This window comes from Microtus oregoni, unplaced genomic scaffold (assembly GCF_018167655.1).
Source record: "Microtus oregoni isolate MIOR12 unplaced genomic scaffold, Mior012 000092F_ref0000046, whole genome shotgun sequence".
NCBI lineage: Eukaryota > Metazoa > Chordata > Mammalia > Rodentia > Cricetidae > Microtus > Microtus oregoni.
Window position 1 is genome coordinate 177781 of NW_024544604.1, and position 17443 is coordinate 195223.

General features: G+C 50.5%; 1 protein-coding gene across 1 annotated transcript; it reads left to right on the plus strand.

The window, feature by feature from the left end:
• Positions 1–4197: 4197 nt before the first annotated feature.
• On the plus strand, positions 4198–17158 carry LOC121442681 (transcription factor E3-like). Its single transcript, XM_041644293.1, has 10 exons — positions 4198–4313; positions 6719–6832; positions 8419–8722; positions 9223–9468; positions 9703–9807; positions 11241–11358; positions 12580–12636; positions 12805–12880; positions 14449–14596; positions 15527–17158. Exons 1-10 carry the CDS (start codon positions 4198–4200, stop codon positions 15965–15967), a joined length of 1725 nt encoding a protein of 574 aa, XP_041500227.1. The 3' UTR covers positions 15968–17158.
• The last annotated feature ends 285 nt before the right edge of the window (positions 17159–17443 follow it).

Genomic DNA, 17443 nt, shown 5'->3' on the forward strand with positions numbered 1-17443 from the left:
GTTCCCAACTCATTCTGAAACTGCCTCAGCAGTCCTTTGCCTAGCCCTTACACACTCATTCAGTTACACGGTAGCCCACCAGAGTCCTCAGCTTCACCCTTCCCTACCCCTGATCACGAGGTTTATGTACCCCTAAACACCTTTAGTCTTACCCATCAATTATCCTCCCTCTGCCCTCCACATCTCCCTTTCACTGGGCCCAAGTTCATCTCACAATGAAACCCCTCTTACATCAGAGGGGAAAGAGGACAGTGACTGTCGAGGAAGTTGAGGGTGAGAGGATTAAAACACTGAGAAAGGGGCTGGGCGGTGGTGGCACACGACTTTATTCGCAGCACTCAGGAGGCAGAGGCAGGCAGATCTCTGTGAGTTCAAGACCAGCCTCGTCTACAAAGCTAGTTCCAGGACAGGCACCAAAGCTACAGAGAAACCCTGTCTCGCAAAACAAAAGAAAGAAAGAAATCGAGAAAGAAGATGTAGGTGTGTTGTGCAAGGTATGCCTTAGGAAAGCACTTGTCATGGCAACATCTGAGATAGGTATATGAAGCTGGTGCTTGTAACGTCAGGGTATAAGTGACAATAATTAACTGTAAATAGTTGGTTTCTGTCTGTTGAAAGTTTTGCACACTGTTGTTTTTCTTTTCTCTCTCTCTCTCTCTTTCTCTCTCTCTCTCTCTTTTATTTTCTGAGACAGGGTTTCTCTGTGTAGTTCTGGCTGTCCTGGAACTTGCTCTGTAGACCAGACTGGCCTTGAACTCACAGAGAACCACCTGCCTCTGCCTCCCAAATGCTGGAATTAAAGGCATGTGTCACCACATCCAGCTTGTTGCATGTTTTTATCAGCCCTTGTCGTTTTGTTTTGTTTGCCCTCTTGGTTTTTTGAGACAGGGTCTTAGGGTCTTTCTGCATTGGCTTTGCTGTCCTGGAACTCACTCTGTAGACCAACCAGACTGGCCTAGAACTCACAGAGATCCATGTGCCTCTGCCTCCTGAGTGCTGGGTTTAGCGTGCACCACCACATCCAGCTTGCTTCTTTATCTATCTATCTATCTATCTATCTATCTATCTATCTATCTATCTTGAGACAGTTCTCTGTCCTAGCTGTCCTGGAATGCTTATTTATTTTTGAGATGAAGTATTGACTATGTTGCTTAGTCTAGACCCATACTCTTGACCTCAAGTAATCCTTTTGTCTCAGCCTCCTGAACAATTGGAGCCATAGGAATGCATCACCTCTTCTGACTCAGACTGTACCTTTCTTTTTTCCTTCTTTCCTTCCTTCCTTTCTTTTTTTTTTTCAAGACAGGGTTTTTCTGTGTAGCCCTGGCCATCCTGGAACTCACTCTGTAGTCTAAGCTGGCCTCAAACTCACAGAGATCTGCCTGCCTCTGTGTCTGCCTCTGCCTCCCGGGTGCTGAGATTAAAGGTGTGTGCCACCACTGCCAGACCACATTGTAGTTTTCTCTGTGAGTTCTAGGCCAGTCTGCTCTACAGAGCTAATTCTAGGACAGTCAAGGATGCACAAAGATATCCTGTCTCAAAAAATCGAAAATTGGGGCAGGAGAGATGGCTCAGAGGTTAAGAGCACTGGAAGCTCTTTCCAGAGGTCCTGAGTTCAATTCCCAGCGACCACATGGTGGCTCACAACCACCTGTACTGAGATCTGGTGCCATGTTCTTACGTGCGGGCATACATTGAGGCAGAATGTTGTATAAATAAATAAATCTTTAAAAAAAAATCGAAAATTCCAGTTTCAGGGCATAGTGCCCTCTTCTGACCTCCATAGGCTTTTGCACGTACATGGTTCACATACATACATGTAGCCACACACATACCCTAAATAAATAGTATATTATAAAAAGAGCCAGGCGGTGGTGGCACATGCCTAATTTAATCCCAGCACTCTGGTAGGCAGAGGCAGGCGGATCTCTGTGAATTCGAGGCCACCCTGGTCTACAAGAGCTAGTTCCAGGACAGGCTTCAAAGCTACAAAGAAACCCTGTCTTGAAAAACAAACAAACAAATAAATAAGAGTAGCCTGTAGTAGTGGTGGCAGTTGCTGTTGTAATTTTAAAAAACGCCGCTAAGGCCGGGTGATGGTGGCGCATGCACTCAGGAAGCAGAGGCAGGCAGATCTCTGTGAGTTCGAGGCCAGCCTGGTCTACAAGAGCTAGTTCCAGGACAGGCTCCAAAACCACAGAGAAACCCTGTCTCGGAAAAACCAAAGCAAACCAAACCAAAACAAAACGCTGCAAAGAGATGTCACACCATACAACAAGGCTCGCATGAGAGGCATATAGGAAGAAGAGAGAGCAGGGCAGAGATTTATTTGTCCCTGGGGATAAGAGCGATGGAAGGGGGGGGGAGAATGGGAGGGAAAGAGAGAGAGAAAGACGTGGGAGGTGGGTAAGGCCCACCTTTTTAAAAGGGGGGGGAGGATGTAGCAAATGTACATAGGAAGTGCTCTTAATGGCTGCAGCTGTCAGGCCCCTAAGGGCAGGCCCTTACAGAGGCCTAAATAGCCTGAGGAGTAGGAAGCGAGCAGATTTCCGTTAATTCAAGGCCAATGTGCTTTACAGAACAAGTTCCAGGCCAGCTAGGGTTACAAAATGGATCCTGTCTCAAACAAAACAAAACAGAACATTTTCAAAAACAACTTAAGACTCTAATTTTTTTCTGTAGAAAGAAATGCACAAGTTTGTAAAGCAAGGGAGGCATTTGGGAACTAAGATGACCAGTGTCACAAATTTTGAGTCCAGTGAACTTTCCAGTCTTTTTCTTGGAGACAGGATTGTCTGTATCTTGGCCCGTTTTGCCGCTGACAGTGTAGCTAAGGGTGATCTTGAACATCGGATTCTCCCGGCTTTCATTTCCCTGGTGATTACAGACTAGTCCCACCATACTTGCACACCCACTTTAGGGGGAGTCAACTGATGGTCTTGGGGTGCTGGGAAGCAGTAAAGGGAAGTGCTGGGCTTGTTTTGTGTAACTGAAGGTTATGGATGGGACCCCTGTGTCCATGCCACCCTGCATTTATCTGCTACACACAGGCATCTCCTAAATGCTGGATAAGTGAACAAGTGAGCAAATCAACTAATTTTCGGGAACTTATTTTATGTAAAACAGCGGGCTAGCCTTTTCACATTATTTCTCTCTAATCCTCATAAGTCTGCCAACAGACATTGTGACCCCCAACTGACTGAGCAGGAAAGTGTAGGCACAGAGTGGAGCAGAAGTCATTCACTGGAAACCAGATCTAATTAACATCTGTCCATTCATTCATCCATCTGTCAAAAGATTCATTAACCATCTATTGCGTAGTACAATGATCATAGTACAATAAACACTTTAGATAACAAAACAGGCAGAGCTCTCTCAGGAAGACCAGTTCCGTGGCGGGATCGCGGGCACCGAAAGGGAATGGTTTCAGCACTATCTTCAAGGAATGTTGTTGCTCCTGCCTTGGTTATATAGTGGCTTAAGAAGACACAGGTACAAAAAGGTTGGAGCGCGGTCTGGGATGACCCTGGGCTAAGAGCCGGTGCGCGGTTCCGCTAAAAGCTTGGCTTGCAGACTTTCCACGCAGGCGCAGAAAACCCAAGACTCAGTTGAATAGCTTGCTGGGGATGGGGCTTGGGGATGGGGGGTGTAAGGAACGTGGGGATCATTTGAGAAGAGGGGTGTGGCTCAGGAAGCTACGCAGAAAGGAAGGCGTGGCTCGACCAAATCTCTTTTCGCCTATTTGCTTCCGCCGCCGAGGGCGTGGCCTAAGGGCTCCTTTCTCCGAAGGGCGGTGCAAACCCGGTGTTCCCTACGCCTCGAAGTCGTGGTTTAAGGCGGACTCTCGAATCTTCTGGTAGCAATTGGCTGCCTTGCTCAGGAGGTATGGCCCTACTAGACTTCCATGCCCCGTGCGGTCACTTCCTGTGGAGTTTCCCCAGTCCAGGGAGGAGGGGGAAGAGGACGAGGGGGAGGCGAGCGGTCGTTCGGGGTTAGATTGGGGGGTGTCGGTCCGTTCAGGGCGGGTGATGACTCACGGCCCATCCCATCTTCCCGACGCCGCCCACCAGCGCAGAGCTAGCTCCATGGCTTAACGGAGGAGGCAGTGCCGAGCGGGGGGAGGGGGACTCTTATTTTGTTAGGGGGACCGGGCCAAGGCCCAACCGGCCTGGCAGGGCTCGCCCGGGGCCGGGTGTCATGTCTCATGCAGCCGAGTCAGCTCGGGACGGCGTAGAGGCCAGCGCGGAGGGCCCTCGAGCCGTGTTCGTGCTTTTGGAAGAGCGCAGGCCAACCGACTCGGCCCAGCTGCTCAGGTGCGGGGCCACCTGGGGCCGGGAGTGACAACTGAGGTTCCCTGGGTACTCACCTCAGAACATTGGGGGGCCCCGGACTGGGATTGGAGACTCTTGGCCTAGGCTTGAAGGACGTCGGAGTGCCCATCTTGGGTGGGCACCTCAGAAATCTAGTACCGACCCACTTAGACTAAGGCTTAAAAGAGTAGTGAGTCTGCTGAGGAGGGCAGGGTCAGATTTGGGGGGCTCTTCCCCGGGTCTAGCGGGGCACATTGTGGAGTATACAGAAACTGGTCCAAGGTAGCTGAACTTGGGAAACTGGTTAGAAGCTGAATTTGGAATTGTTGAGTCGGTCGAAGAGGGATGAATTGGAGGGCGCACTGTTAGGCGAGGCACCGATTTTAAGGAAATCCTGTAATCTTTTTCCTTTAGTGTGGGAGAAAGGATCCTGGGAGGCAGAGGTGCTGTTTGGGGCACTTAGTGACTGCCGGTAGCCGCCGGCGCTGTGTTTGGGGGATAACAAATGTGGAGGGGGGTTAGGGGGCAGTCTCAGATACGCCGGGTGTGTCTCTGTGTGTGTGTTGTGTGTGAGAGAGAGAATAATCGAGCGGAGCAACTTGATGGGCCCGTCCTTTTCCTTCTGCGCCCCCCCCCCCCCCCGTCCGCGGAGTCTGTCTAGAAATGCCGGGTTAGTGGAAGCCCCTCTTGCGTCTTGAGTGTGAGCTGAAATGCGGGGCGCCCGGCAGACGGGATAGATAGTTCACTCTTAGCCATAGGAGTGGGGGAGGCCGCAAACCTTATTTGGGAACCCAGAGGAGGGTCTTGTTTCTGCTGCCACTCACCCTAGCCTCTCAGCCAGCCCTGCCCACTCCGTACCCACACACCCCCTCTTCCTTTTATTTGGCCCTCCCAGCCTGTCTCTCAGTTCCCGGGTGTAATCTTGAATCAGTCTCTAGAGCTGGAGTGAGTACCGATTGCACCATCCCTGGCTGGGTGGGTCCTCCGTCTCTCCTCTTCTCATCCTCTTCCATCAGCCTTGCTTTGAAAACTCCAGCTCTTCCTTGGCCACAACCTTGCCCTCTCCAGTCCCCATTTTTCCCCAATTTATGTGCAGTGGTGTGGGAGTGTGGGAGGGGGCCGCCACATTTCTGCCCGGGGTTGTGCTGAACTCAGCTACTCTCCCGGCTTCCTCTTCCCAACTTCCTGGGTGGTTTTAGAGCCCCATCTGTGGGCAAGGAGGGGAAGAAAACCATTGGTAGACAGGGGAGAGACTTCTTACCAACCGAAGTCACAATCTTTCAGGATTCCAAACTTGACTAAACTCAAGGGTGAATATTATTTGGGGATGCGGTGGGTGTAACCGAGAGCCCCACACTTGGGCAAGTGCTGTACCACTGGGCTGTACACTTCCAACAAGGATACATATTCACCCTCTATGTGTCTTGGGCCTGGACACTAGGGTCGTCTTTATACCCAGCAGGGAGGCCTGAGCAGAACCATCTTCGATTCTTTCTAACAGCCGAGACCGTCACAGTGCTGGGCACAGTTAAATAGGAGCAATGTTGTGCTGTGAGTGGAAGCCAGGGCTCTTATATGCTAAGCAAACTCCAGCTCCTGTGTCTTTTTCTTTATAATTTGAGAGGAAGCCTCCCCATATAGTCTAGGCTGACCTCAGCCTCCTTCCTTCATCTGAGATAAGGTTTGTTTTGTGTGGCAGTGGATTGTTGATACTGAAAACGGGTGTGTGTTTTGATCTATCTAAAAAGTAGGAGGAGACAGGGCAGTTTCTTCTTAGCTAAGAATGATGCTCCTGTGGCCAGGCGGATCCTGCACTCAGACTCGCTCTTTGAAGATGCTCGCCTGCGGAGTGAGGGGAGCTTTTCCTCATTCAGTTCTTATATTTGGATGGGTATCAGCAGCCTATGAACTCTGGCTGAGGCTGGAATTTCTTTGCAGAGTGGTAGCTCCTGCGGCAAAGTAAATGAGGGAGCCCAGTGCTCTTTGTGATGCATTCAGTTTGTGTTACAATGGACTCACAGCCTGAGGGGTGCCCATACTTGCTCTGTGTGCCTGTATACAGACTTGGGTTCACATTCAGCTGTCGGCAAAACAGTAGGGGGTGTGGGGGCTGGGAGAACTCTGAATGCAAAGCCTGGAGTCCTTCTACCAAGTGAATTGTCATTCCCAAAGTCCTCTTGATTCCCCCTCTTAAACCCGGGTTGTGGTTGTTGGAGTGAGCGAGTTGGGATCCAAGCTTTCTTATTGTTCTGACCCTTAAGGGCCTGTGGGTAGCAGTAGGAGTGGGAAGAGGGAAAGGATATGGGACTTGTGTGTGGGAGCCCGCCCGCCTCAGGGTCTGGGGAGGGGAGGGCATCAGAGCTCCCAGCAGTCACTGACCACCGCTCCTTCCTTCCCTCCACCCTCAGCTTCAATTCTTTGCTTCCGGAATCCGGGATTGTTGCTGACATCGAATTAGAAAACATCCTTGACCCAGACAGCTTCTACGAGCTCAAAAGCCAGCCCCTACCCCTCCGCTCCAGGTAGGCCTGGCTTAACTGACCCTTCCCCCGTCCCCGTCCCTACTTGAAGGCCAAGGGCCCTCTGAGCCCACCCAACCCATTCTCCCCTTCTCAGCAGCCTGTATTTTCCCTGTGGTGGGATTGGAGGCCCGAAGGTGGAGAGCAGGTGGGCAAGCCAGCACGCCTCTGGCGCAGCTGCCCTCACCCTGCCCTACCTTGTTTTCCCTACTCGGAATTCTCGCAGGCCTGGCTGTGTGGATGGGCGTGGCCTTCCTAAGCTCCCGCCCTCCAGGGAGTAGGACCGTGCAGCCCCTGTTCAGCCCTCTGCACACCTGGCAAGCCCACCACCCCCAGCCCTGGAGCTTCCAAGCTAGTGGGTGGAAGACCAAATGTGCTGAGTCATCGGCCTGGGCGCTTAGAGAGGGGAGGGGACCTGGAAGAGGGGCAGGAAGAGAGGATTGTGAAACCTCTGAGATTTTCAAAACTAACTGGCTCCTGGCAGCAGAACCCTGCCTGGGCAGGGAGGAAGTGGAGTTTGGGGCCCTGGAGCCTACTGCCCACTTCTAGGAGCTCCAGATGAGGCTTAGCAACTCTCGTGTTCCCACTTCACTCCAGCTTCAGATCCACGTGAGCTCACCACCTTTTAGTAAGAGAAACTCCTATTCTTTTTTTTTTTTTTTTGGTTTTTCGAGACAGGGTTTCTCTGTGGCTTTGGAGCCTGTCCTGGAACTAGCTCTGTAGACCAGGCTGGCCTTGAACTCACAGAGATTCTGCTGCCTCTGTCTCCCAAGTGCTCAAACTAAAACTTTTTTTAATGATTTTATTTTTATTTTTTTGTGCACTGATATGTTGCCTGCATATATATCTATGTGAGGATGTTAGGCCTCCTGTAACTGAAGTTACAGACAATTGTGAGCTGCCATGTGGGTGCTGGGAATTGAACCTGGGTCCTTTAAATGAGCATCCAGTGCTCTTAACCACTGAGCCATCTCTCCAGCCCCCAGTTGTTTTGTTTGTTTGTTTTTCGAGACAGGGTTTCTCTGTTATAGTAGTCCTGGCTGTCCTGGAACTCACTTTGTAGACCAGGCTGGCCTCAAAGTCACAGAGATCCACCTGCCTCTGCCTTCCGAGTGCTGGGATTAAAGGCGTGCACCACCACTGCCGGGTGAAACTTTTTTTTAAAAAAAAACAGGATTTTTTCTGTGTAGCCCTAGCTGTACTGGCTGTAGACCAGACTAGGCTGGCCTCGAACTCACAGAGATCCACCTGCCTCTGCCTCCCAAGATACTCCTTTTCTTAGAGCCCAACTTCTGCACTTACTCTGTGAACCTGCTCCAACTGAGGTTTCACCATTAAGACTGAAGACCACAGTCTTATTTCCCCTGAAACAAATGATCAGACTGTGACCTCTGAGTGATGGAGCTTTGTCTGGTTCCAGCGTCTCCTGAGGCCCACATCCAGGCCTGGTACCTATGTTTCCTACCCACACATTGTAGTCTGGGAACACAGAACAAGACCGTTTCTCGATCTAGTCCAGCACAGACTGACCCTTAGGCTTGAAAAGAGACTTCTAGCTTACCTGTGACCCCATATTTCCCATTCCGCAGCCTCCCAATATCATTGCAGGCCACAGCAACCACCCCAGCTACACTGTCTGCATCGTCTTCTGCAGGGGCCTCCAGGACCCCTGCCATGTCATCATCATCTTCATCTCGGGTCTTGCTGCGGCAGCAGCTGATGCGGGCCCAGGCCCAGGAGCAGGAGAGGCGTGAGCGGCGGGAACAGGCAGCAGCTGCTCCCTTCCCCAATTTTGCACCTGCCTCCCCAGCCATCTCTGTGATTGGTGTGTCCGCTGGTGGCCACACATTGGGTCGTCCACCCCCTGCTCAGGTGCCCAGGGAGGTGCTCAAGGTAAGGACAGATTCAGAAGCTCTGGGAGTTAGTGACTGAGAAGCGGTCCTAGGAGCTAAGGGGTGGCCTGGGGTCCAGGTGACTTTTGGACAGCATCCATGTGGTTCTAAGGACAGGTCATGATAGTTTCTAAGTGATCAGCCCTTGTGCCAGTGTGCTGATCATCTCTTAAGTTTTCTTCTGGACTCGTGAGGATATGTAGGAAAGCCATGTGTGGGAGAGTCTCTCTTCTATTGGGTGGTATCCCTTAGCAGGGAACTCTGAGGACTCTGACAGCGTGAACTAGAAACTTGAGAGAACTTATTAACTTGGGGAGATGGATGTTTTCAAGGATTTCTGGGAAAAGAAGTTTAGGGTCTTGGCAGATTCACTAATATTTTTGAGATGTTCTCCAGTCTTAGGCCCACACGAGCCTAAAATTCGTTGAGTTATGGGGTCAGGCTGGGGCTCAGTTATTTCTCTTTTGTGCCTCCTCGCCTTCCCTCTCTTTTATTTCACAGGTTCAGACCCACCTGGAGAACCCCACCCGCTACCATCTGCAGCAAGCTCGCCGGCAGCAGGTGAAACAGTACTTGTCTACCACACTTGGGCCCAAGCTGGCTTCCCAGGCCCTCACTCCACCACCAGGGCCTACCAGTGCCCAGGCACTTCCTGCCCCTGAAACTGCCCATGCCACTGGCCCTACAGGCAGTGCTCCTAACAGCCCCATGGCACTGCTCACCATTGGGTCCAGCTCAGAGAAGGAGGTAAGAGTCTGTCGGTAACCTTGCCTTATGCCCTTTGTCCAGTTCTTTTGTTGTTGTTGTTGGTGGTGGTGGTGGTGGTGGTGGTGGTGGTGGTGTGTGTGTGAATGCTGGGTGTTGGGAACAGAACCCAGGGCCTTGCACACGCCAGGCCAGCACTCTACCATTAAGCTACTGCCACCCCCAGCCTCCCCTCCCAGTTCTTCTAACCCTGTACAGTATTTACTTCTTCCCCAGATTGATGATGTCATTGATGAGATCATCAGCCTAGAGTCCAGTTACAACGATGAGATGCTCAGCTATCTTCCCGGAGGCACTGCAGGGCTGCAGCTCCCCAGCACGGTGAGGCCCTACAAAGGGAGGTGGTCTGACAACTGTGGCATTCTTCTGTCACTAAGACCACACCCGCACTGGCTGTGTGTATATGAGTGACCCTTGCCATGCATTATTCTAAGATTGAGAGAGAGGCCTTATATTGAGAATGGGGCTTAGACCCACCACTGCCCTTGGGCCTTTGTTGGACTTCATGGAGAGGTGGCCCTGGTAGATTTAGACATACAGTATGGAGAGTTTATAGACATACTATTACCTGGGCACTTGGGCTGAGTACCAAGAAGTGGGAATCATGTAGCAGTTTGAGTGTCCCAAGGGATTCCGGTACTACCATGTAGTAATCGGAACCAAAGGCTTGGGTTATAACAAGTGTTTGGACATTGTACTACTATTTGGAGTGTACCAAGTCCCTTGTGATGAGTTGGGCCAAGAGGCTGGGTCCTTGTAAATGGATAAAACTTTCCAGAGCAAGAGAGCTACCATTATAACAATCTGATTCTAGAGCATGCCTTGACAAGTTAATCTCATGGCTTTTCCCAACTTACCAGGAGCCTAGCACCTTATATAGAAATGATAATGCTCTGGGTCTGGGGATGCAGCCGAGTGGAGGAGTGCTTGCCTAGCCTGTGATGAAGTCCTAGGTTCTGTCCTCAGTACCACACACACACAAAGTTCTACTTTTTATCCTAACTTCTCACTGTTTCGGACACAGCTAGAGGTTAGGAGGCAGATCTGAAAGCCTCAAAGGGGTGTCAGTATGTGACAGCTGACCAAGGGCTAGGGCTGGATCCACTTCTATACGAGTGCGTTGCACCAGACTGTATCTAGCATAGTATAAGAGAGAGAGGCAAAAACTAGGCTGGTATAAAAGCTGCACTAGCTGTGAAATAGACTAGACCACCTGAGGTATCAGAATGTCGGGGTGGACCAGTAGGAGCTTATGGTTTTTAAAGTAGTGATCACACTTAAAGCTGGGGATTCAGCTGGAACTCTCCAGAAAGCCAGATTCTGGGTGGCATGTTGCCATGATAATTTACCAAGGTCTGAAAAGACTTGAGTTGGAGTGTTCCAAGAATGCTGGCTTGGAATGCTGTGCTGGAAGCAGCTAACGGCCTGGAATGTCAGACCAGAACTGACAGACCTGAGAGCTGGGATTTTCCAGCATTTTTCTTCTCAGAGCCAGCCCGAGAGTTGTTTTGGAGAAGGGCTTCAGAAAGACCACTGAGGCATTTGAGGGGCTGAGTGGGTGGACCCCAACCCCTACAAACCAGAGTAAGTTCACCTGGTTCTGTTCCTGCTGTTAAGTACCATGTAACACTTCCCTGAAGGAAAAGGGATCCCCTGGAATCCCCGATCCTTGCATTAGAGGGCTCTGGCTTTTAATATGTGAGGGTCAGGAGCCCGAGTTTGAGGAGGCTGTGCTGTGCCTTTGGTGTCCGCAGCTGCCTGTGTCAGGGAATCTGCTTGATGTGTACAGCAGCCAAGGAGTGGCCACGCCGGCCATCACTGTCAGCAACTCTTGTCCAGCCGAGCTGCCTAATATCAAACGGGAGATCTCTGGTAAGTGCTAGGGTCTTGGCCCTATACCCCACCCTGTCCCTTGAGTCAAACCCTGTCACTGCCAGGTCTGGAGCTAGACCTGACTCTAGGGAGAGGGTTTGAGCTTTTCAGAAACAGGTTGAGGCTGGGGTTCGGAGGGTAGCTTAGTATCTGAAGACCTTAGGTTCCATCCGAAGTACCACAGAGGAGAGAAACAAAGCCAACTGCCCCCCTCTTTTTTTTCCCCTCATGTGACTCTTGGTCCTACTTTCACCCCATTTTCTCTGACTTCCTATTGGGTGCAACAGAAGGCCTGTGCCACCATGCTTTTATTAAAAAAACTAGCAAAGAGAGGCATTTTGTTTATTTTTTTGAGACACAGTTTCACTCTGTAGCCTAGGCTGACCTCAGATTTCCAACAGCCCATTTGCCTCAGCCTCCTGAGTGCTGAAATTACAGAGCTATGCCCAAATGCCCAGTTCTGGAACTCCCTATATAGCCCAGGCTGGCATTGAACTTGGAGCGATCTTCCTGTCTCTCCTTCACAATGCTGGGATTATAGGCACCTATAGTATGCCTGGCTCAAGACATCTTTGAAAGCAGTCAACAGGTGTGGTGGTGCATGATCATGGTCCCAGCACGTGGAAGGTTTAAGGCCACTATGAGCTATATATTGAGACAGAGGAGGAAAAGAAGAAAGAAGAAAAAGAAAAGAAGGAAGAAGAGGAGGAGAAGAATTAGAAGAAGAAATTGAAGTTGTTAAAGTTGTCATTCATCATCATCATCATTGTTGACGTCAGGGTCAGCGGGTCAGTTAAGAGCACTGCCTGCTCTTGCAGTGGACCTGGGTTTGATTCCCATGACTGCTCATAACTATCTGTGACTCAGTTCCAGTGGATTCAGAGCCCTCTTCTGACATCTTTGGGTCCCAGGCATGCATGTGGTATCACTCATGTGTGAAGGCAAAGCACCCATACACAGAAAATAAAAATAAATCTACTTTTTAAAAAATCCCTCCAAGTCTGGCTCTGTGCCAAACTCTAGTTGCTGCTAATTTGGAGACTGAGAAGGAGAATGGCTTAGGTCAGGTGTTCAAGGCCAGCCTGGACAACAAAGCAAGACCCCTATCTCTAAAAAAAGTCACACCTTCTGTCCCTCTCCCACTAGCCCCTACCTCTGCATCTTCAGGGACTCTGCTTCCTGTATCCAGAAGCCCTGATATCCACCCTCACTCTCTTCCAGAAACCGAGGCAAAGGCCCTTTTGAAGGAGCGACAGAAGAAAGACAATCACAACCTAAGTAAGCCCCAGAGCAGGCGCATTTGCCCACCTGCCACTCAGCCCTGCCGTGCTCCTTGCTTCAAGGGCCACCTTCCATGGGGAGCCTCCCAGCACCCCTGTTCCTCTCTTTCCTTTACCCATTGATGACTCTTTCCTACTCTTTCTTTTTCTCCCCCTCTCTTGAAAGTTGAACGACGCAGGCGATTCAACATTAACGATAGGATCAAAGAGCTGGGCACCCTCATCCCCAAGTCCAATGATCCGTGAGTCTGGGCTGGGGACCCCAGGCCAATGGGAGGTGGAACAAGCACCCTGGACCAGGAAAGTTGTTCCTTGGTGTCTGCCATGTAGTCTTGCCCAGACAAAAGTTCTCTAAACCAGATGCTGAGGCTCATACCTGTAATTCCAGCACTGGGGAAGCTGGGGCAGGAATATTGCCATGAGTTGATGGCCAGCCTGGACTACATAATAAGTTCTAGACTATCCTGGTCTACAGAGTGAGACTCTGCATCAAAAAAACAATACCTCCCCTGGAAAGAGCTCTCTGCCTTAGCTGAGGGACTGTAGCCCCTCAGTTTGCAAACAGGCATGTCAGTTTGTCCTATCTGCACCCTGTTGAACACAAGTGTTCCAGTCATTCAGTACTTTTTTTTTTGCTTACTCAGGATTTAGTTATTGGGCCTTTGCTTTGTAGCAGGTAGTTTGCTAGGCTCTGAGCATATCAGAGGGCACAAAGGAGAAGACCCTTGTCCTCTTGGATCTGATACTCTAGTTGGAGCATGTAGACAGTTAAGTACAACCCTGCTGGGCGCCCGCCATTAATTCCAGCACTCAGAAGGCAGAGGCAGGTGGATCTCTGGGTTTGAGGCCAGCCTGGTGTACAGAGCGAGTCCCAGGACAGCCAGGGCTACAGAGAACCCTGTCTTATAAAACCAAAAACAGAAAAGACAAGTAGAATTTATGACACATGTTGTAATGAACAGAAGGGGACAGGGCCTGTCATCCCAACACTCGGCAGTCCGAGGCAGGGGGATCTACAGATTGAGGTCAGCCTCAAAACAACAGGAAGAACACAGTGGGGTTTGAAGAGATGACTCAGCAGTTAAGAGTATTGGCTACTTTTCCAGAAGACCTGGGTTTGATTCCCAGCACCCAGATGGTGTCCATGACTCTAGTTCCGATACCCTTTTCCGGCCTCCGTGGGCCACAGGCAGGCACTATTGGAGCACACACACACATGCAGGCAAAACACCCATACGCATAAAGTAAATATATCTCAGTAAAAGTTTTTAAAAACAACCAAAGGAGGATGGGCGAATGTTGGGAAGGCGAAGCAGGGTGTGAGGAGCATAGGACTGAGCAGGCCTCAGCTGACAAACGCTTGAGTAGAGAGCCTGAACATGGAGCTGTGTGTATAGCTAAGCACGGTGCTTGCCTACTGTGTGGAAGGCCCCGTGTTCTTCCCTAGCGCCAAGAGCAGGGATGGACAAGATTAAGGGGGCCACAGGGTGGACAGAGAGTGCTCCGGGTGAAGGTTGTATCCAAGTACAGGGTCTGAGATGAGAGTCGTTTCCCATGTGAACACTAAGAGGCCAACCTCGGCTATAGTGGAGGAAAGGAGGAAGGAAGGGGTCATGGTACAGAGGGCTTTCAGGTTTTAGGGTATAATGACCACCAGTGGAAGATTGCAAGCAGAGGGGTTTTTGTAAGCATTCTAACCGTTTGGTTTACCTCAAGTTGTGATGTGCTCAGATACTCCATCTACCTGGTACAGTCCCCTAAGAGACTTCATATGCAGCACTCGGTCTTTCCTCCCTCTTGGGCCCCACAGGGAGATGCGCTGGAATAAGGGCACCATCCTAAAGGCATCTGTGGACTACATCCGCAAATTACAGAAGGAACAGCAGCGCTCCAAAGACCTGGAGAGCCGGCAGCGATCCTTGGAGCAAGCCAACCGAAGCTTGCAGCTTCGCATTCAGGTTTGGGGGAGGGGAGAAAAGGGTGAGGGTGGCTGGAACTTCCAGCAGGTGGAGGCAGAGAAAGAACGGGCAAGTTTTCCCTTTGGGCAGCTCAATTCAAATGATATGGAAATAATAGGTAATTAGAACACCATTAACAAGACTAATAAGGATACCTAGAATGGTAGGCCACACCTTTAATGCTGTACCATTCAAGATCAGAAACCAGTGGATCTGTGAGATCAAGGGTCAGGGCTGTATAGTGAGACCTTGATTTAAAAAAAAATTATTAATGGTGGCTCACAACAATTTGTAACTCCAGTTCCAAGGAATCTGATGCCCTCTTCTGGCTTCCACAAGCACTATACACATGATGCATATACATGCCGGCTAACCACCCATAAATCTGACTAGGTAGTGGTGGCACACACCTTTAATCCCAGCACTTGGGAGGCAGAGGCAGGCAGATCTCTGAGTTCGAGGCCAGCCTGGTCTACAGAGCGAGTTCAATAAGTAAATAGGGAGATTCTCAGCTGAGCATGGTGGCACACATTTAATACCAAGGAAGCAGATTTCTGTGATTCCAATGCCAACCTGGTCTACATAGTAAGTTTCAGGACAACCAGAACTACATAGTGAGACCCTGTTTGGGGGAAAAAAAGGAAAGAGAGATTTTCTAAATAATTAAAAACTAGTAGCAATGAATATTTGCTAATGCGCATGGCATATATCTTATGTACTGTAACAAGCGCTGTATGCCCTCTAACACATTTAATTCACAGAAACAGCCCTGTGGAATAACGTGCCATTGTACCATTGTACAGATTGGGACTCTGGAGTTCAGAGGCTGCATTGGAACCTAGTAGCCTGCCCTTTTCATGAGTACACTCCTCTATCCATGAGGGACTTTGAACCCCATCTTATTTTGCACCCACTCCCTCCTTTTTGCAGGAGCTAGAACTGCAGGCCCAGATCCATGGTCTGCCAGTGCCTCCGACCCCAGGACTGCTCTCCCTAGCCACTAGCTCCTTCTCCGACAGCCTCAAGGCAGAGCAGCTGGACGTTGAGGAGGAGAGCAGACCGAGCACAACCACATTTCATGTGTCAGGGGGACCTGTCCAGAGTGCGCCTCAGCAGCAGCCTCCAGCACCACTCTCGGATGCCCTTCTGGACCTGCACTTTCCCAGCGACCACTTGGGGGACCTGGGAGACCCCTTCCACCTAGGGCTAGAGGACATTCTGATGGAGGAGGAGGGGGTCGTGGGAGGATTGTCAGGGGGTGCCCTGTCCCCACTGCGTGCTGCCTCTGACCCCCTACTTTCTTCAGTATCCCCGGCTGTGTCCAAGGCCAGCAGCCATCGCAGCAGCTTCAGTATGGAGGAGGAGTCCTGATGAGGCCTTACTCCTCCCCTTGGACTTCCCCACCCAAGGAAGGAGGACAAGCCTGGATAAGACCCTTTCCCCTACCCTCCTGTGAGACTGCCCGGTCCAGGAAATCTGGGGGAAGAGGAGTTGCAATCAGGCCCCACCCCTGTAATAGGCAAGGGGGAGGAATCAGGTGAGGCCTTGCCCCTTTTCCAAAGGAACCACCCTGCACAGGTATTTTTGAGGGAGATGGCAGGAAAGCGCTGTGAAAGCTCAGTTCATCTGAGAATCACAGCCATTCCCCGGCCCTACTCCTGCCAGGATAAGGTTGTGCCCCTGGCCACTAGGGACCCTTATAAACAGGTCTCCCAAGGAAAGGAGATGCCAGGATCCTACTCCATTCCTTCTCTGGGGATTGCCAGGCCAGCTTTTCCTGGTACTGGAGAAAGAAAAATAAAAATGATGGTGTCCCACCCCTAGAGGGTTCAACCTTATCTCTTCCTTTTGCCCCCTGCCCTGCTCTGGGAAGGAACCAAAGTAAGGGTATGTTCCAGCCTGTTCCCCTGACAGGCGCCCCTTTTCTGTAGGAAAGGCCCAGCACAGGTATTTCAGGTATGGAGAATTTCCCTGTACAGGCCCCAGTCTCAGCCCTGACCCTTAGCACCATCCCATGCAAGCATTCCATTCAGCAGGGAGGAACGGTTCCTGAACTCCCTGCCTTAACCTAGGACCAACCTGGGACCTGACCTATGACAGCTCTATGCCGACCTTGTTCTTGGGGAGGGAACAGATTTTAAATCTTGTGGTTTTGACTTTCTAGACCTAGATTAAGAGTAAGATTTAGATCCTCACCCCTCGGGGAGATCTTGCCTTTTCTGCCTTAAGGGACTTTGGGGAGATGATAGAAATTAGTGTGGACCCAGTCTAGGCACCCCAGAATACTACCCTAATACTACTTCTCTCCAACTTACAGAAAATGGTAAAGAAAGGGCATGTCCAGACTGTTTCCTAGCCCAGGGAAAAAGTCTCCCCCAAAAAGCAGAGGCCTGGAGGAAGGGTAGCAAAAGTATATTGTACTCCTCATTTGTTTATGGGATTTTTTTTATTGAGCCCTCCTACTCAGAAGCCAGGTCAGCCCTGACCTCTGTCCCTCCCACACAGTTTTCCCTTTGGGGACTACCCCAGTTTCAGAGCCAGTCCCCACTTAGCCCCATCCCTGCCACCTTCACCCCAGGTCTTCAGCTTTAAATTGCTGGGGCCGGGCCCCAAGGAGGGTTTACCGAGGGGTCTGTAGGTTTGTGACATATAATAAATAATGTCTAGGCGTGTTTGGTGCGCTTTTAACTTTGGCATTGAGTCTCTTGTTCTTGTTTTTGACTGCGCAGTGAACATGGCCTCTGCAGGCTAGGTGGAATAACAATTTTAGAAGAAACGGAACAGATTTCAAAGGGCCAAATAGAATTTTTAGATAGAATGAGAGCCTAGAGGGAAACCACCTACAAG